At 41.2% G+C, this 18376-nt stretch overlaps 1 protein-coding gene across 6 annotated transcripts in view; it reads left to right on the top strand.

The window, feature by feature from the left end:
- ptpdc1a (protein tyrosine phosphatase domain containing 1a) overlaps nt 1-18376 on the top strand; it is a 148426-nt gene that overhangs the window by 100700 nt on the left and 29350 nt on the right. For 5 of the 6 annotated variants that reach the window (XM_078543469.1, XM_078543471.1, XM_078543470.1 and 2 more), the window contains 2 exons: nt 12413-12550; nt 13766-15072. In XM_078543469.1, coding sequence (XP_078399595.1) covers nt 12413-12550; nt 13766-15072 — 1445 coding nt within the window. Of the gene's footprint in view, nt 1-7625; nt 7778-12412; nt 12551-13765; nt 15073-18376 lie in introns of all 6 variants that reach the window. The other variant, XM_078543474.1, reaches the window with a different exon arrangement.

Raw genomic sequence — 18376 nt, 5'->3', positions numbered from 1 at the left:
GATGTGGCAGGGTTGATAGCTTGCAAATTGAGTTTTGATAATAGAGGTGATGATGCAAGATTTGAAGAGAGGTATGTGGTTTGGATCGGGGAAGACAGTGTCCTAAGAGAAGGAACTGTTAACAATATCAGCTAGTGTAGGGCCTGGGAAGGGAAGTAACGTTGACATTAGGTTACCTTGACATGCGATGGTAATGCATTCAATGGCATTACCATCGCTGAATCTCCCACTATCAACATCCTAAGGGCTACCATTGACTAGTAACTGAACTGGACTAGCCATATAAATACTGTGGCTACAAGAGCAGGTCAGAGGCTAGGAATTCAGCAAAGAGTAACTCACCTCCTGACTCCCCAAAGTCTGTCCACCATCTGCAAGGCACAAGTCAGGAGTGTGATGGAATACTCTTCACTTGACTGGATGAGTTGCAGGTCCAACAACACTATAAGGAAGCTTGACACCATCCAGGACAAAGCAGCCTGCTTGATTGGCACTCCATCCTCAAACATTCACTCCCTCCTCCACCAACACACAGTGGCAGCAGTGTATGCCATCTACAAGATGCTCTGTAGGAACTCACTAAGGCTCCTTGGACAGCACCTTCCAAATTCACGACCGCTACCATCTAGAAGGACAAGGACAGCAGATACATAGGAACACCACCACCTGGGAGTTCCCCCCTCCAAGCCACTCACCATCCTGACTTGGTAATATATCACCATTCCTTTACTGTCGCTGGGTCAAAATCCTGGAACTCCCTCCCTAACACCACATGGACTGCAGTGGTTCAAGAAGGCAGCTCACCATCACCACCTCAAGGACAATTAGGGATGTTCAATAAATGCTGGTCTAGCCAGTGACACCTATACCCCATGAATGAATAAAAAACGATGTTGTCAATAGTTTGGACAGAATAGGATTGAGGAAGCAGAAGGTTGGGTCTCTTTACAGGATGTGCTGGGGAGTGCAAGGCAGATGCGATAAGATATAGATTCTAGAAATCTGTCTGTTCTTGTGCTAAACTAGGTGTGGTGCTACAGTACTGTATCATTTTCCTCATCCATAGCAGCAGTGGACATAAACAATCAGCCATTTCTCAGAAAAAATAAGCTGGAATTATGACAAAATTGGGTGCTTAGTGTCATCTTGTCAGCTTGGAGTAGACCATCATCTGTGCCTCATTCGTGTTTTAGCTGTTGCAGTGAGAGCACAAGGTCCCTTGTGTTGTTATCCTCTTGTTATCTGGGTTTTAGAGCCCAATGTATTGCTGTTGGGAGCCTATTCACTCAGATATCCTTAAGGGATGAGAGGTTACGATGTTTGCAGACTATTGTGAGTATCCTGTATGCATCCCCTCCTTCCTTGGAGGGCTTAGCATTGCCCCATGGATGCATGATGAACAGTTGAGGGACCCTTGAGCTAGGATTGGTAAGGTAGTAATATGGTCCCATTTAGAAAGGACTTGGCAATTTTTAGCATTTCAAAGAAGGGCCAAGTGATCAGGGAACAGGGAACTTCGTAAATCGGGTGCTAAAGTTGGAAATTTGTTGCAGATGGGAACTCAGTGCAGAGGGGGAAGATGTGCTGGTTTTTATTATTTCTATCTCTGGTGGCTGGTAAGTGTTTTTTGTATCTCTCCAAGTTAAGAGACTGTAGCTTTCTATTACTTTACTAAATTAGTAACTAATTAACTAATCAAATAAATAAGGGTAGATAGACAGAGCAGGGCAGGTGGTGTACCATAACTGCAACATATGGGATTTGTGGAAAGATTGCAATCCTGGACAACCATTTTGATGGTGAGTGCCTGCAGCTTGAGCATCTTTGGCTCAGAGTTGTTGAGCTGGAGCCTAAGCTGCAGATATTGCAGGGGATCAGGGAGAGGTAGAGTTACCTTGACACTTGGTTTCAGGAGGTAGTCACACCTCTTATATGAAGTGAACTTTGGAGTTGGTCAGTGTTCATGACAGGAGGGTGTGACTGCATATCAGACAGGTAGGGAGATCTGGGATGTAGCAATGGAGGAGCCTCAGCCTTTGACTTTGATCAACAGGTACGGGACATTTGCTACCTGTGTGAATGAGAACAAAGATTGCTGGGTGGGTGGGAAAATTGACTATGGCACCATGGTGCAGCAAGCTATTGAATCGGAGTGACAAGGATGTGGTGGTGATAAAGGACAATGTGTGTCTTCACAGTAGAAGACACAAAATACATGCTAGAAATAGAGGACAACCAAAAGGCTAATAAGAGTGAGGAACGCAAGGTAATTAATATCAGCAGAGAAAAGGTATTGGAGAAACCTAAGGGCTAAAAGCTGATAAATTACCAGGACATGAAGGCCTATCCAAAGGCTCTAAAAGAGGTAGCTGCAGAGATAGTAGATGTATTGGTATGATTTTTTTCCAAAATTCCCTCGATTCCAGAACTGCCTCCGCAGATTAAAAGTTAGCAAATGTAACACTGCTATTCAAGAAAGGAGGAAGAGAAAAAACAGGGGAATACAATACCCCATTAGCCTGACATCAGTTGTTGGGAAAATGTTGGAATCTATTCTTAAGGAAGTCTTAATGCACTTAGAAAATCATAGTATGGTCAGACAAAGTCAACATGGGGTTGGGGGGGAAGTGCAGGAGCGGGCGCATGCGGGCGTGCCTCCGATTGGCACCCCCGATTGGGGGCGTGCCGCCGTTTTACGTGGGCGGGCCAATTAAGGCCTGCCCAGTGTGATGTCCGCCAGGAAGCGCTATGCACTCCCTGTGCGGACGGTGGGGTGGAGGGGAATCCTTCAGCCAAGAGTGCGCTCTTTCGCGTGGCGCACTCTCACGTGAAAGAGTGCACTGAGCTCTGTGAGGCTAAGTGCTGCCTCGGGGAGATCGGCGCCAAATTTAAAAATGGTGAAGGGGCAAAAATAAAATTCCCCTGACATGTCCCCCTCATGTGACACTGTCACATGAGTTGGGACATGTCCATCACTTTTAATCAAATATTTATTACATTTTTAAAAACCCTCATGAAACCTCATCCCGCCTGTGGTTGAGGTTTCATGCTTTTTCTGAAGCCCACCAGGGCTCCCAGCCTGCCTGCCAACCTTAAGGTGGACGCACAGGTCCATTAATTATTTCAATTACTTTTTAAATGGCCTCAATAGGTCGTTGACAGGTAGGCGGGCGCACAGCTGATATGGCTGCGCCCCCGCCGACCTGAAAATTGAAATGACGCGGGGTGACGTCGGGAGTTCCGCCCGATGTCATCCCGCGTCATTTTACGCGTCGGAGAGTAGGCCCCGCCCTCAGATCGCCGACCTAAATATCCTGGCCATGGTTTCATGAAAGGGAAATTGTATTAGACAGATTTATTAGCTTTTTGAGGATGTCACTTGTAGGGTAGATAAAAGGGAACCAGTAGATGTAGATTTGGAGTAAAAATATACTACCCGGGCCCTACATGATTAACAGCATGAGTATCATGGAGTAAATTTCTGGGCAAGTTCAGGGCATCTAGCAAGTCAACAACAGCAGGGTCAGCATTGGAGGCATCCATGCAGGGTTCCGGGTAGTGTATTTCTTCCCATTGGAAGTTTAAATTTCACAAGCAAGTACCACACGTGTGTATGCCGGGACTGCCTCTTGGTCCTGACATGCAAGAGCAGTGAGCTCCTCAAGTTTGCTACAAATTCAATCGGAAGATCTTGACATTAATCCCAACTCCATGAGTCCCTGTCTCATGTGTTAACCTTTTGTATGGCACCTTATTGAATACCTTTTGAAAATCCAAATCTACATCTTCTGGTTCCCTTTCATCCCTTTTATCTACCCTATCTTCTGATTAATAGCAGATGATGTATTAGGAAGGCATCAGGTTTTTACTTTAGAAGTAAACTTGCTGAACAGTTAACAATATGCTCTCCAACCACCACCCCAAACACCACCCAGCCTCCTATGCACCCATCCTCCATCAACACCCCAAACGTCCACCACATCAGCACCCCACTTGTAATTGGCCCTTTTCCACTGCTAATCCCTTCTATAATTAAAAAAATATAATGTGTTCAGAGACCGAATGTATTTAGGAACAGCTGTGTCTGCTTATAATCCATTGGGTAAACAAATAATTTAAAAAATGCGCTAAGAGACCTAATGCACCTTACCATTTATTTCATTTGATGTACTTCTCTTCAATGCTTGTCAAGACTTAAGGTTATATAAACTAATAAAAGCCATTAAAAGGCTTTGACAGATTAAAAATAGTTAAAATAAAACTTAGAAACCTCACCATAACAGTGCAAGCCTGCTGGACCTTATGGGATGTCATTGTGTTGCTGACATCAAAGGATGCGTGGTTTTGGTGCTTCTGCGCTTCACCAATACCCCTCATGGCTGCCATCAATGATGGCTGTGCCCTCTGGCTAGGATAGGTAGTCTGTAGAGCTCCAGCACATAAAGGCAAGGCTACAGTTTTAATCGCAGTGCTGTGATCCCAGCTGATAATACTGGACAAGTCTGATCCCAGAGTGAAATCTGGCTTGGTAGATCCTAACATTTTTTTGGAAACTGTGTAGGTCAGTTACTGAGCACATTCACAAGAGCCTGCCAGTATAAAACTTCCATTAAGCAAGAAAAAGTGAACTATATTACACTAGATAAGGTTGGAAAGGTTTCAGTACAGACACCAGAAAATGATTCAAAGTCGCACTATTCCTTTTATCCCAGCAATCCTTACAGACACACAACCTCGGTGAAGATTTACCACTGTCTCAACACCAAGGTTTCTTGCTTGGGTTAGGTCAGCTTCAAACAATTTTCTACTGGCGAACTTCTGAACATTCACTGGATGCTTTTCTTTAGCTGGTATCTCTCCGAGACACCCAAAAATTGCAACCTAAATGCACTATTACTTCAACTTCAGAGCAAACACATGAGTTCCCTAAACTCAGTTCCCTAACAGGCTTGCAGGATTTCTTGTTAGAGAGATTAGACCTTCTGCCTGCACTCTCTGGTATACACACGCTGATTGCCCTTCTGTGTTTCCCTGTCTCTGTGTCTTTCTGGACCAATGTTGCCAGGCAACAGCAGTGTTTTCAAACTTTTTTAACTTCACTAAACTACTAATCCATTGGTAACCCATCTCTTCACTTCAAGATTTGTAAAACCTCATTAAAAATGCATGTATATAAACAGGGCCCCAGACTCCACGGCACCCAGCTCACAAAATCCTCTAAACAAAACTAAAACCATGGTTCACTTTTCTTAATACCCAAATACAAAATATAAATTAAACTTAAAGCTATACATTGTTCCTAACAGCGGTCAGCGGAGAGTGCCACAATCTTGCTACTGACAAGATCTAGGCCAATATATTAGCATGGATTGGTTAACAGCCAAGAAACAGAGTAGGGATAAACAGGGCATTTTCAAGTTGGCAGGTTGTAACTAGAGTGCCCCAAGGATCAGTGCTGGGGCTTCAGCTGTATACAATCTATATTAATGACATGCACGAAGAGGCTGAGAGTAACGTATCCAAGTTTGCTGACGGTACAAAGTTAGGTGGGAATGTAAGCTGTTAGGAGGACACAAAAAGGATGCAAAGGGATATAGGAAAGTTTAGTAAGTGTGCAACGAGGTGGCGAATGGAGAATAATGTGGGGAAGTGTGACTTTATTCACTTTGCTGGTAAGAATAGAAAAACAATTTTTAAGAAGCGTGACATTTTTGAATGTTGATGTTCATGTTCAGTGGAACTTGAGTGTGCTTGTACAAGAAACATGATGTCAATGCATGTACAGTAAGCAATTAGGAAAGCAAATTGCATGTTGGCTTTTATTGTAAGGTGATTAGAGTACAGGAATAAGGAAGTCTTGCTATTATTGTACAGGGCTTTGGTGAGAGCACATCTTGAGTACTCTGCACAGTTTTGGACTTTGTATCTACGAAAGGATATACTTGCCTTACAGGTGGTCTAGCGCAGGATCACCAGGTTGGTACCTGGGATGAGTGAATTTGTCCTCTGATGAGAGGCTGAATAAATTGGACCTGTACACTCTGGAGTTTAGAAGAATAAGAGGTAATCTTATTGAAACCCACAAGATTCTGAAGGGGCTTAACAGGGCAGACACTGAGAGGTTGTTTCCCTTGGCTGGAGAATCTAGAACCAGGGAACAAAGCTTCAGAATAAGGGATGATCATTTAGGACTAAGATAAGACATTTCTTCACTGAGGGTGGTGAATATTAGAATTTTCTACCCCAGGAGGCTGTGGATGCTCCATTGTTGATTATATTTAAGATTGAGATTTATAGAGTTTTGGTCTCTCAGAGAATCGAGGGATTTGAGAGGCTGGTAGGAAAGTGGAGTTGAGGTAGAGGATGAGCCATGATCGTACTGTAAGGCACAGCAGGCTTGGGGGATTGAATGGTCTACTCCTCTTATTTCTCGTGTTCTTAAATAGGATGGAACATCGTCTATCAGGATTTTCAATCTAGTAGGATGGAGCATTCTTTTCACTACCTCGATTTCAGAATGCAAGCTTGATGCCGTTCAAAGTCTTTATTTCCAGAGGCATTCTGAGGGCAGGCACAGAATGTACTTTGGATGACCTTGTCAGTAGCAAGATTGTTTACCACTAAAGCTGGCTACTAGGTATCATCACTGACCAAACCAGCTGAAACACAAGACATAGCAGACAAACTGTGCCTATGTTACATGTTGGATGAACTAACATGGGGTAATAACCTAATAGACCTTATTCTTGTCAACTTACTTTTGTTTCAGACATGTCTCTCTGTGATAGCATTGATAGGAATGGCCACCACACAATTGATATGAATATAAAAATGTTGTCTTCATCTTGAGGGCATCTTATCATTATGTAGTATAGTACATGCTAAGTACAGATCTAGCAGCCCAACTGGCATCTCGACATCAGTAGCAGAATTATATACTGCCATAATCTTTAACCTCATGGCATGGCATATCCCCACTTCTTGACCAATCAAGCCAGGCGATGAATTCTGGCTCAAAGAGGGTGAAGCACCACGCATTCCTTAGAACGTAGCACTGCCTAGTGAAGATAATGGGAGTGACTGCTGTCATGGCAGACCTGGATTTGTAATGCAAAATCAAAATACTGCAGGTGCTGAAAAATTGAAATAAAAACAAAGTGCTGGAAATACTCAACAGGTCAGGCAGCATATGTGAAGAGAGAAAGAGTTAATGGTTCAGGTTGTTAGGAGTTGGTGTTTCCTGTAAGGGAAAGGAGGAATGACACTAATACCAAGCATCACTGGTTGAATATAAAATTAGGCCAACTCGCAGGGGCTTCAATTTTCCTTTATGGAGCAGATCTTTAATTTAATCTCCAATGTTTATCTACCAAGAATACAGGGTTGTGTGTATAAAAACCAAAAGCATCAGGGTATAGCTAAAGATAAGTAGCCATGCGACCAATGGATTGGGTCAAAGCACTGTAGTCCACCACATCTAGTAGAGAACAGCAGTAAACAATTGAACAGTTTTTTCCAGCATGATTAATGGCAGTTTTCTATATTTTTTGGAGCATAGAACAAAGTAACTGGTTGGTTGGTTTATTGTTTTTCATGCAACAACTTGAGGCGGTCTGCTCTGCCAGTTATTGTGTGAAACCTCTGGATCTCTGACATCTGGCTTTCCTGATGCTGACAGGATGTAGTGTGGTAACTGTGTGATGTGGCACAGCCTCTTCGTGAAAGATTCTACCAAAGCACTTTTGATCTGGCATCTCAGAAAAGTCATCTAGCATGTGTATGTATCCAGCTTTAAATACATGACTGCAGCTTACAAAAGTAATCACTGGTGCTAAGCATGTGTGTCTGCCCATATTGAGTTTTCAGATGTATTTTACACTTTGTGGATCTGACAGTGAAAGCCAAACACTTGAACTCCACTCTAAATAATGTCTAGCCTATTCCTTCTGAGACCTCAGTGGCTTGTATGTTTATAATTTCCTCGCAGTTGCAGTAAACCACTTCAGTATATTGATTCTCTTTTTTTAACTTGAGGCTAGCTGCTTCAGCAAAGAGCAGATCTTCTGTTGAGATTTTTGAGACTATTTCCATGGAAAGGAGTCAAGTTGATTTAAGCTTCAGTTTAAAAATCGACAGGGAAGAAGATGTGAGTACGCTTATGGTTTTCAGCTTTTTAAATAGAAGATTGCATGGGCTGTTGAGATTAGAAATGCTGAAGGACATTTATAAGTTGCCCTAAGTCAAGTAGGATGAACTGATGTAAGCAAGCATGGACTGTTAGAAAATCAAGTTGTGCTGATAACTGTGGCTCTAAATGTTCACCTGACTCTGAAATAAAGTAACTTCTCAATTTGTACTAGACTTTGTTTTGCTCAATATTTTCACTTCTGCCTCTGGAAAGATCGGAGAAGTATGGGTACTGTTCCACCCCTAGAGATGCGTTGTCAGAGAACAGTGAAAGACAACTTCCATTTAAACAAACAAAATGCTCACTGATAATGGGAGTGATTGATGTCATGGCAGACCTAGATTCGTATTGCAAAAACAAAATATTGCAGATGCTGAAAAATTGAAAGTAAAACAGAAAATGCGGCAAATACTAAACGGGTCAGGCAGCATCTGTAGAGAGGGAAACAGAGTTAACATTTCAGGTTGTTACGAGTTGGCATTTCCTTTAAGGAAATGGAGAAATGACACTAATGTCAACCATCAGTGGTTGAATATAGAATTAGATGAGTGGCTTCATTTTTACTTCATTATGGAGCAGATCATTCATTTCATCTTCAATATCAATGACAACCAGGAATCTGCTCTTGCAGCCAAATATCCTCCACTTCAGTAATGTCACTGTGTTTGCTTCAGTTGAATTCCGTTCTAGTCGAATCCCTGACTGGTAAGAATCAAGGAATGTGCTCTTGAGCTTATTCTGCCATTCAGTTAAATCATGGCTGATCTTTGCCTCAACTTCGTTTCCATGCCTTTTTACTATATCCCGTGATACCTTTGCCCAGCGGGTCATCAACCTTAAACGTCAACTCCACAGATGCTGCCTTTCAGCATTTTCTGTTATGTCTTTTTTTTATTCATGGGATGTGGTAGTCGCTGGGCAAGCATTTATTGCCCATTCTGAATTGCCCTTGCTTAGAGAGCCTGGAGTCTCAGACCAGGTAAGGACAACAGATTTCCTTCCCTAAAGGACATTAGTGACAACAGTCAACAATGGTTTCATGGTCATCATTAGACTTTTAATTCCAGATTTTTATTGAACTCAAATTCCGTGGCAAGATTTGAACCCCAGAGCATTACCCTGGGTCTCTGGATTACTAGTCCAGCGACGACAACACTCCGCCATTGCCTCCCCTCTGAATCTCTCTTATATAATTGAAGTTCTTTGTCCCTAATACTGTTCTAGTGAAGCTCCTCTGAACTTTCTGTGAGGCCTTGACATCCTTCCAGAAGTTGGTGCCCAAAATTGGAAATAGGCCCCAGCTGAAGTCTTAATAACTGTTTGTAAACATTGAGCATAACTTCCTTACTTTTGCACTTCATGCTTCTATTTATAAAGCCAAGGATCTTGCATGCCTTTTTAACAGCCTACTCAATTTGTCCTGCCACCTTCAAAGACTTGTGTATGTATCCTCCATGTCTCCCTGTTCCTGTACCACTTTTAAAATTGTATAATTTAGTTTATATCACTTTTCTCATTCTTAATGAAATGAATCACTTCGCACCTCTCTATATTAAATTTCATCTGTCACGTGTCTTCCCTTTCACCAGTCTATGTCCTTCTGAAGTCAGTTACTATCCTCCTCACGGTTCCTATGAGTTTCATGTCATTTGCAGATCTTGAAATTATGCCATGTATACCCAAATCCAGGCCACTCATATGTAATCAAAAAGAATGGTCGTCTCAAAAATTATCCATGGGCAGCACCACTGCGCACGTCATCTCTCCAATCTGAAAAGCCAACATTTGTCACTGCTCTCTGCTTTCTTTCCCTTAGTCAAATTCTTATCCATGTATCCGCTCCCCTTTAATCCCATGGACTTCAATTTTGTTAATAAGTCTATTTTGTGATACCTTATCAAACGCCTTTTGAAAGTCCATGTATCCTTATCAACCCACAATCAAACTAGTCAAACGTAATTTGTTTTTGACAAATTCATGGTGGCTTTCATTTATCAGCCCATATTTTTCAATTAATTTCGTCCTGTTTTAGTGCATGTAAAACTTTTCTCCACCACCAATGTTCGGCTGGCTGGCCTATTGTTGCTGGGCTTACCCTTCCTTTTTTGACCAGGGATGTAACATTTGCAATCCTTTGGTGGAAGTACCATATGCAAGCAGGATTGGAAGATTGTGGTGAAAGCCTCTGCAACTTCCACCATTATATCCCTCAGAAACCCAGGGTGCAGCCTGACCAGATCCGGGCGACTTTTCTACTTTATAGAGTAAAGAGCTAAGCCCCTGCTACAGATACCTGGTTAACACCACTTGTTACGTTCTGCTAATGACAGGACTTTCCCTTTATCCCTAATTTGTCTGATACCTTCCAACCCATGCCACAAGTCTTCAGTTCATGTGCTTTCCACCTTATCTAATGCCTTCATAAGAATACCAGAATGACTAAGGTTCAAAAGTCTGCACAATTAAGTTGCATATTGATCTCAACTCCTTTGAGGAAGTGACAACTCCAGTGAACTGTGGTAAATCTATGATGTGGTGTACCTCAACTTCCAAAAAGTTGCATAAGGAAAGCCTAATGATTACATTCAAAGCTGTAGGGAATCGGGGTAAACCCTAGGAATGGATAAGGAATGGTTGAAGCATAGGAAACAATGAGTATGTGTTCAAGTTATGTCAGATTGTGGAATAATGATGAGTGCCTCGGGGCTCAGTACTGGAACGACTGCTGTTTCTAATTTATGTAATCATCTTTGATTTAGAAGTTCAATGCAAAGTGGTTACATTTGCAGATGATACTAAACTAGGGACAGTGGAAGCAGTTTAGAGATTACAGAATAAGTTGGACAAGATATATAAATGAATGGAGCAATGGTGGATAAAATTTAATGCAAAGTACTACAGATAAGAACAAAAAATAGACTGCCAACACATCATGAATAGTGTTCAAAAAACTACCAATGCACAGCAAGAATCAACAAAACCAGTAGGATGGTAATCTACATTGCCAAAATAATAAAATATAATTTAGAACTTCATAATGATCTATTGAGACTGCAGTTTGCATCCAGTTCTGGTCACAAAGGAATTAGAGTTTCAAGATGCTGGGGCAGTGCAGGGAAACAACTGCTCCCCAAATAGCTGGAAATGACAGCTATTGAATGTAAGTGCCAATATGGTTTATCTTTATCTATTTCTAAATTAGTAACATTTGCTGAATGCAGCAATGCCAAGCCCCAGGATATCAGGTCAGGTCCACCTTCCAAACCTGCAACCTCTAACACTTGGAAGGACAAGGACAACAGATACATAGGAACACCACTGCTTCCAAGTTCCCCTACAAGCCATACAACACCCTCACTTGAAACCATATAGCTGTTATTTCACTGTTGCTGGGTCAAAAATTTGGAACTCCCTCCCTCACAGCACTTGTGGGTGTACCTACACCTGATGGACTGCAGCGGTTCAAGAAGGTGGCTCACCACCACCTTCAAGGGCAGCTTGGGATGGGCAACAATGCTGGCCTTGCCAGCGATGCTTACATCTCAGAATGAATCTGTTGTAAAAAAAAACATATGGAGATAGGCCTGTGGAATAGCACAGAACCACATTTTCCTTGCAAGCATCTCAAGGAGCACCATTACCATTTGAGCAGCCAACGGAACATGTGGTGGATGCAAGGCTGCTCTGACACTTGCTTTCAGATTTATGCCGACATGTTGTGTTTTCTTCGCCTTCATTTTTGCCTGTTGGTACTTAGCTTCCTCACTGTTTAGACTTGATAAAGACTTCTAATAAGTTGGCATGCCTTCTAAACTATTCCAAAGGTTTTCAAAAATTTCCCTATTTTTGATATCCTTTAATTGACCCCCTTCTCTTTAAATTTCATGTCCATGTAATTTCCCCTTTGACTAGTAATGTGCTTTCTGCTCGTGTCCAAGTTTGCAGTGTGTCATTGAGCTAACCTGAGAAAAGTCGGTGCAAACAGCACCCCTTTATTTGACTCTGTATACAAGCTGCTCAAAACTATTCCAGTCTAAATGGTGCCAGTGTCTGAAAACCAAGGCTTTTCCTTTCTCTGTGCGATCAGGCTTCAAATTCAGCCGAGGCTTTCCTTATATGAAACTCCTCAGTTCAGGCTTCAATGGTCATGAGCTAACAAACCGAAAACTCTGGCCATGTTTAGCACTGAACTAAAAAAAAATGATGTCTAACTTTTGTTTTCAGATTACTTTTATAATTTTGGATGGAAGGACTATGGTGTGGCTTCTCTCACCACTATCCTTGACATGGTCAAAGTTATGGCTTTTGCCCTACAAGAAGGAAAAGTGGCTATTCACTGTCATGCTGGACTTGGAAGGACAGGTAAACCAGTACCCTTCTAGTAGATTATTTTTCTGTAGGTGTTTGTGGTTTTCTTCTGGATTTCAGGAAAAAACTAAATATTTATTTGATTAATTGTATCATTTCCCAAATAATATCAATGTTCACAATAAGAGTATTTATAATAATTTAAGCTGAGTTGATTATGTACATGTGTTAATTAATTTAATAAGGAAAACAAGATTAGACAGTGTATTGATATGCTACAACTGCAGAATTGTGGGAGTTTATGGAGGACTTTGTGATTCTGGGCAACTATACCTGCTGTAAATGAGTCCATCTTGAGCAACTTCAGCTCAGATTTGTTGACCTGGAGTCTGAGGTGCAGTCATTGGAGGAGATGTATCAAGGAGGGGATGGGCTACCTGGACACTTCGATTCAGGAGGCACTTACACCCCTTGGGTTGGGAAATAGTACAGGCCTGGTAGGTAGGTGGTCATGGACAGAAGGATGTGGCTGCAAGTTAGGTAGTTAATGGGTACCTCTTGTGCAGTGCTGGAGGAGCTTCTGCCTTTGTCCTTATGCAACAGGTATGAGGTTCTTGCTGCCCGTTTGGATGAGGGCAAAGTCTTCAGGTTAGATAAGCAAACTGACCATGGCATTGTTGTCCAGGAGGGCATTCAAGTGGGGGACTGTAAAGGAATGTGATAGTGGTGGGGTCAGAGGGATAGGTACTGTTCTCTGCAGTCATGACCAGGAGTTTGAAAGGTTGGGTTTGCCTGCCCGGTGCCTGAGTCAAGGTGATCTAACATACTCATACATAGGAACAAGAGTTAGGCCATTTAGCCTCTCAAGCCTGTCCACAATTCAGTGTCACTGCTGATCTGCAAACTAACTCCATATTCACCTTGACCCCATATCCCTTAATACCTTTGGTTAACAAAAATATGTCAATTTAAGAATAATTGGTCTAGCATCGATTGTCATCTACAGAAGAGTTCCAAACTTCTACAGAAAATGCTAGAAAACTCAGCAGGTGTGGCAGCATCTGTGGAGAGACAAAAAGCGTTAAGGTTTCAAGTCCGTATGACACTCCTTGAGAGATGCTTTATCCCACAACTGTAACTTTATCTGGCATTCCTCTAGTAATAAAACCAAAAATATCTAGCTTTTTTTCCTGTACCGTGTATTTGAGTCAAAGATATTTAATTATGAATAATATTGTTTAACTTTGAAATTCCTTTGTATTTCCTTAGGAGTTTTAATAGCTTGTTACCTAGTCTTTGCAACAAGGATGAGTGCAGACCAAGCAATACTGTTTGTTCGTGCCAAAAGGCCAAATGCAATTCAGACCCGTGGGCAGTTGTTGTGTGTCCGGGAATTTTCCCAGTTCCTAATTCCATTACGAAATGTATTTTCCTGCTGTGACCCAAGAGCTCACGCTGTTACAGTTTCTCAGTATCTCATTCGCCAGCGCCATCTGCTGCACGGATATGAAGCACGGCAACTCAGACATGTCCCAAAAATAGTTCATCTGACTTGCAAATTGTTGCTAGACTTTGCAGAAAACAGGCAACTGATTGAAGAAGGGAATATAGAAATCCCAGATCTTTCAGCAGAAATTGAAAAGACGGTATCACAGTTGGGTGTCGTGCAACTCGATAAAGAATTTGACACCCAAGGCTTTGATATGGGAGATCATTTTGAGCACACTACAACTGAATTTATTCCTAATGATTCAGTATTGGTGAATGAGCAAGAATTCGACCCCCTTTGGAAACGGCGTAATGCAGACTTCCTTCAGCCCTTGTCCCACTTGAAAAAGCGCCTCAGCTACAGTGAGTCAGATCTTCAGAGAGCTGACCTCTTCGCCGAACAAAGTGAGACACCTTTTACAGCACCAACACAGGTTGCTTTCTCTGGCAAGTTCCACCAGCAAAGTTTGTCTCAGCTCAATCTCAGACAGCCCAGTCCAATTCCAATGGACACTAACCAGCTCAGCCCATCTGTTCCAAAAGTACCAGAGCTTTGCCTTATTAAGCAAAATCCATCAATTACCTTTAAACCTAGTCTCTGGGAATGTCAGAAATCTAGCAATGCAAATGACCAAAAAGTGGTATCTCCTCTTTTTATAAGGAGAAAACTATCAAAAGAGATCCATCGAACACTTTCCTTAAGATCTTCAACTACAGTTGCTGCACTAAAATATTTTATCTCTGAAGCACCCAATACAGTTATCACTCCTCATGGTACTGGTAATATTAATGAGGAAGAATGTACCAGGGTTAGTGCCACTAGTAAACAGAATTCCAGAGCTGCTAAGGAAAATATTTTCACTCCGCCACTGTATAAAAAATCTACAGATAAAGCTTCTGTAAATCACAAAAAAGTATTTGTGTTTGGAGATGAAGAAAGAAAAGCTAACTGGTTAGTTGAAGATATTCCATGCATCAGTATACAATCAGAATTGAGCGTTGAAGGAAGGAGATTGGCAGCAGGAAAAGCCATGGCATTTTGCATGGACTTTGATGAAGATCTCATGGATAAAGTTGAAATGTGGCAGGTGAGTTATTCTGCAATATATTTATAGTGTGTACCTTAAATGATGTAGTTAACATTTGTGATAAAACTGTATTTGATGAAATTTCTGTGATCAATTCCCATCTTTCACCTGTCCCATATCTGTCCTACAATATGCTCTTTCCCAGGTTTAGAATCTCAACTTGACCCTTCAACTCAAAAACTGCCTCTCTCCTACTTTTCTTTGTCACACTAGTCTTTGCTCTATGGCAGCCAAAAGGAAAACTCGCAGTAATGTCAAGCCCAGGATTCAATCATTTTAACCAATATTGGCCCTTCACAAAACCACACTACCTACTTGCCTCTGCAGCATCCTGATGGTGTAAAGATGCATTTCTGTTTATTTTTATCAGCCGCTGTTAACTTCACAGTTTAGGGGACATTTGAAATAGTAGTTTATGGGAAGTATGTAACCCATTAATCCTTCAAGATTGTGGTTTATGATTTCCAATTTCACTCCATTTCATTACAGGAAAACATTGTTGCATACATTGCAGAAGGGAAAAAGATATCCGCCCATGCAGGTTGTGAAGACTGTTTTTACACATTGTTAATTGTGTCACTTGTGTGTGATTGCTGTTTTAAAAAAAGTCACGACAAGTCAAAAACCAAGACCAAGTAACATGAGTTCTCTTCCAAAAATGACCACAATCATCTTTAATGCCGTCACATTTCTCTAGATTTAACTTATTTTCAGGTACAATCTGAAAAAAACATTTATACAATTCTTGTCCAAGCAAGGAGAACTCAATTGATATTGTTAATGTTTTTGTTTATTCTTTTTCTTCCTCTTGATGTTAGTATGGAAGCTGTAAATGTACTGTTGCCGTTTTTGCTAGAAATTCATCAGATGGATCTCTGCAGTCTTCATATGGAGGAATATCTATCCTAGGGAATTGAACACTCTTTCAATTTGAGTGCTAGTGTTAGCGTTAATCTTTAACACAGTTCGGTGAGATTTGGATGAATCCACTAATTCGAGTGGCATGCTAAACAGTCTGACGATGGGAATTTGGTGAGATTGGGAATTCACTGGTAAATAGTGAGTGAGTAGTACAGAAAGTATGTTTTCAACAAACTGAAATATCACCTAGCTTTCTAACCTTAACAAGCTATAAGCTAGTGACAGTTAATAGTCAGTCAACCTTCCTTGGTCTTAATTATTGTGACTTAAAGTTGGTTGACCAGTTGTAACTGGTGTTTTTTGAGGTTATGTATTATATCATGTGTTTTATGCCAAATAATGATTTTTAATCCACTGGCTGGTAGCATGAACATTTAAAAATAGACTTTTTAAAACACTGACGTAAGTGACTTGGACTCTCAGCCATGATGACTACTTAATTTACATTACAGTACATTCCACATTCAAGCCCCATTGAGATGGAGACAACACGTCTGCAAAAACCCATCAAAGATGATGAGCTCAGAGGAATGTTAATGAACCATATTTCCTATTCCATTAACACAATGTCCAGATACTCAACTGAGTGGAGACAAGCCATCAAACCTAATCAATTGAACAATAGGATCCTGGCTAAGAGGGGGAATTCACAGACATGACCTAATGAAATTGCAATACCGATACACAATCATGTTTGAATTACTGATCAGTTAGAGAGGGTAGTCACATGACAAACCAAACCTTTATGTTTTAAGCACAGGTTTTCTTAACAGAACTGCAGACAAGCAGCTGAGACAGATCCCTCCATCTCCTCTCTCTCTCTCTCTCTCTCTCTCTCAAACAGCTTGCAAGCTTTTGGTTCCTGTCTGTTATTGTTTGACTCTCTCCATATGCAGCAGACAGAGATTTTAAAGAAAGAGCTTAACTCCACAGATATGTCTCCAGGAGGATAGATAGATCATCCATCTGCAGTTTTAAACTGCCTTGACAGTGAAAGCAGCAAGATCACCAGATTCAGCCTGAAGTTAGCTAAGTCACCAAATTACAGACTCTGGATTCTTTTTAACTTTTATGGACTCCAATTTGGTTAACCTATCCTTCCCCACTCCGTAATCTGCATTTGTGTGTGTGCGCGCGCGCGCGTGTGTGTGTGTGTGTGTGTGTGTCTACAAAAGTTGGTACATATTTTATTATTTTACTTAAATTGGTTTAAGTATAATAAAGCTAACCTCTTTCTTTGTTAAACTGAAGAAAACCTGTCCTATTGGTTCTTTTATGATCACAGCATGTAAAAAACAAAGCACTCACTGAATTGGCAAGTATATCCTTTTCAAACAAACAACCTGTTGCAGTCAAATGAGGAGAGGGCAAAGAGGGGAGCCATTCGACCCTTCCTTACCTGGTTGTAACAGGTTCGCGACCTTTTTTGTTCTGAGGTCCTCCCCTGCACCACCTCTACCTGTGTTATAAAAATTCCACAGGTCTCCTGTGACAGAACACAAGTATTGATTCTCTATAAACATTAAATATACAATTAAACATATATATGTGGTGCTTAGCAACTTTTCTCTCAAGATGTGGAAATATCTTTGAACTTACATGCATGTCAAGGTCAATGTTCATCTTGACTTGGTACTTTCTTGTCAAAGTGCAACTACATATTTCTGTCTATTAATAGCAACTCTAGTCTCATGCATGTTCTACACACACAAGTAACATTTCCATTATCCCCTGCCCATAGCTTCAAGTTAGGTTTGCTTTTCAAGCTGTTTTAGGGTCCTGTTTTTGCCAGGTTTCCCCCTCGAGAGGGATCAATTCTGTCGGCTGTTCCCAATACCTGCTTTCCTCTTTCTGGGGCACCCTGCTGCCTTGAACTATTGCTTAAATAGTTCCCATCTAAATGTTTCATTTGGCTACAAGTTCTGGGTTTGTTGCTCTATAGTTTTAATATCCAGAGATCTCTTTCTGTTCAAGCTTCTATCCCACACATGCCACTAATTCAAACAGAATAGTTGGCTTGTGCCATCCAGAAGCACGGATGATGGGAGCAGCATTGGGAGAGAGTGAGAATAAATCAAACACCATGAGTTTATTATTGAACCTAAACAATAAAAATGTATTAAAATATCAGCAGTTTAGTTTTAATGTTGAACTTTGTAAGTTAATTGCTGGCTCATGAGAGAGGGGTGAGTTGGAGGTGGGAAGGAGATCACGGAGAAAATTTGAAGGCAAATTTCAGAGTGGTGGAAGAACTGCAAAATAATGCTAGTAAGGTACTTCAATTATCCTAACATAGACTGGGAAAAGTATGCTTCCAGCCCAATGAGGAAGGAATTAGATCTGGATCTAGTCTGGGGAATGAGTTGGAACAAGTGGAACATTT

Source organism: Cetorhinus maximus, chromosome 6 (assembly GCF_964194155.1).
Source record: "Cetorhinus maximus chromosome 6, sCetMax3.hap1.1, whole genome shotgun sequence".
Taxonomy (NCBI): Eukaryota; Metazoa; Chordata; class Chondrichthyes; order Lamniformes; family Cetorhinidae; genus Cetorhinus; species Cetorhinus maximus.
This window is presented reverse-complemented; position numbering and strand designations above follow the sequence as displayed.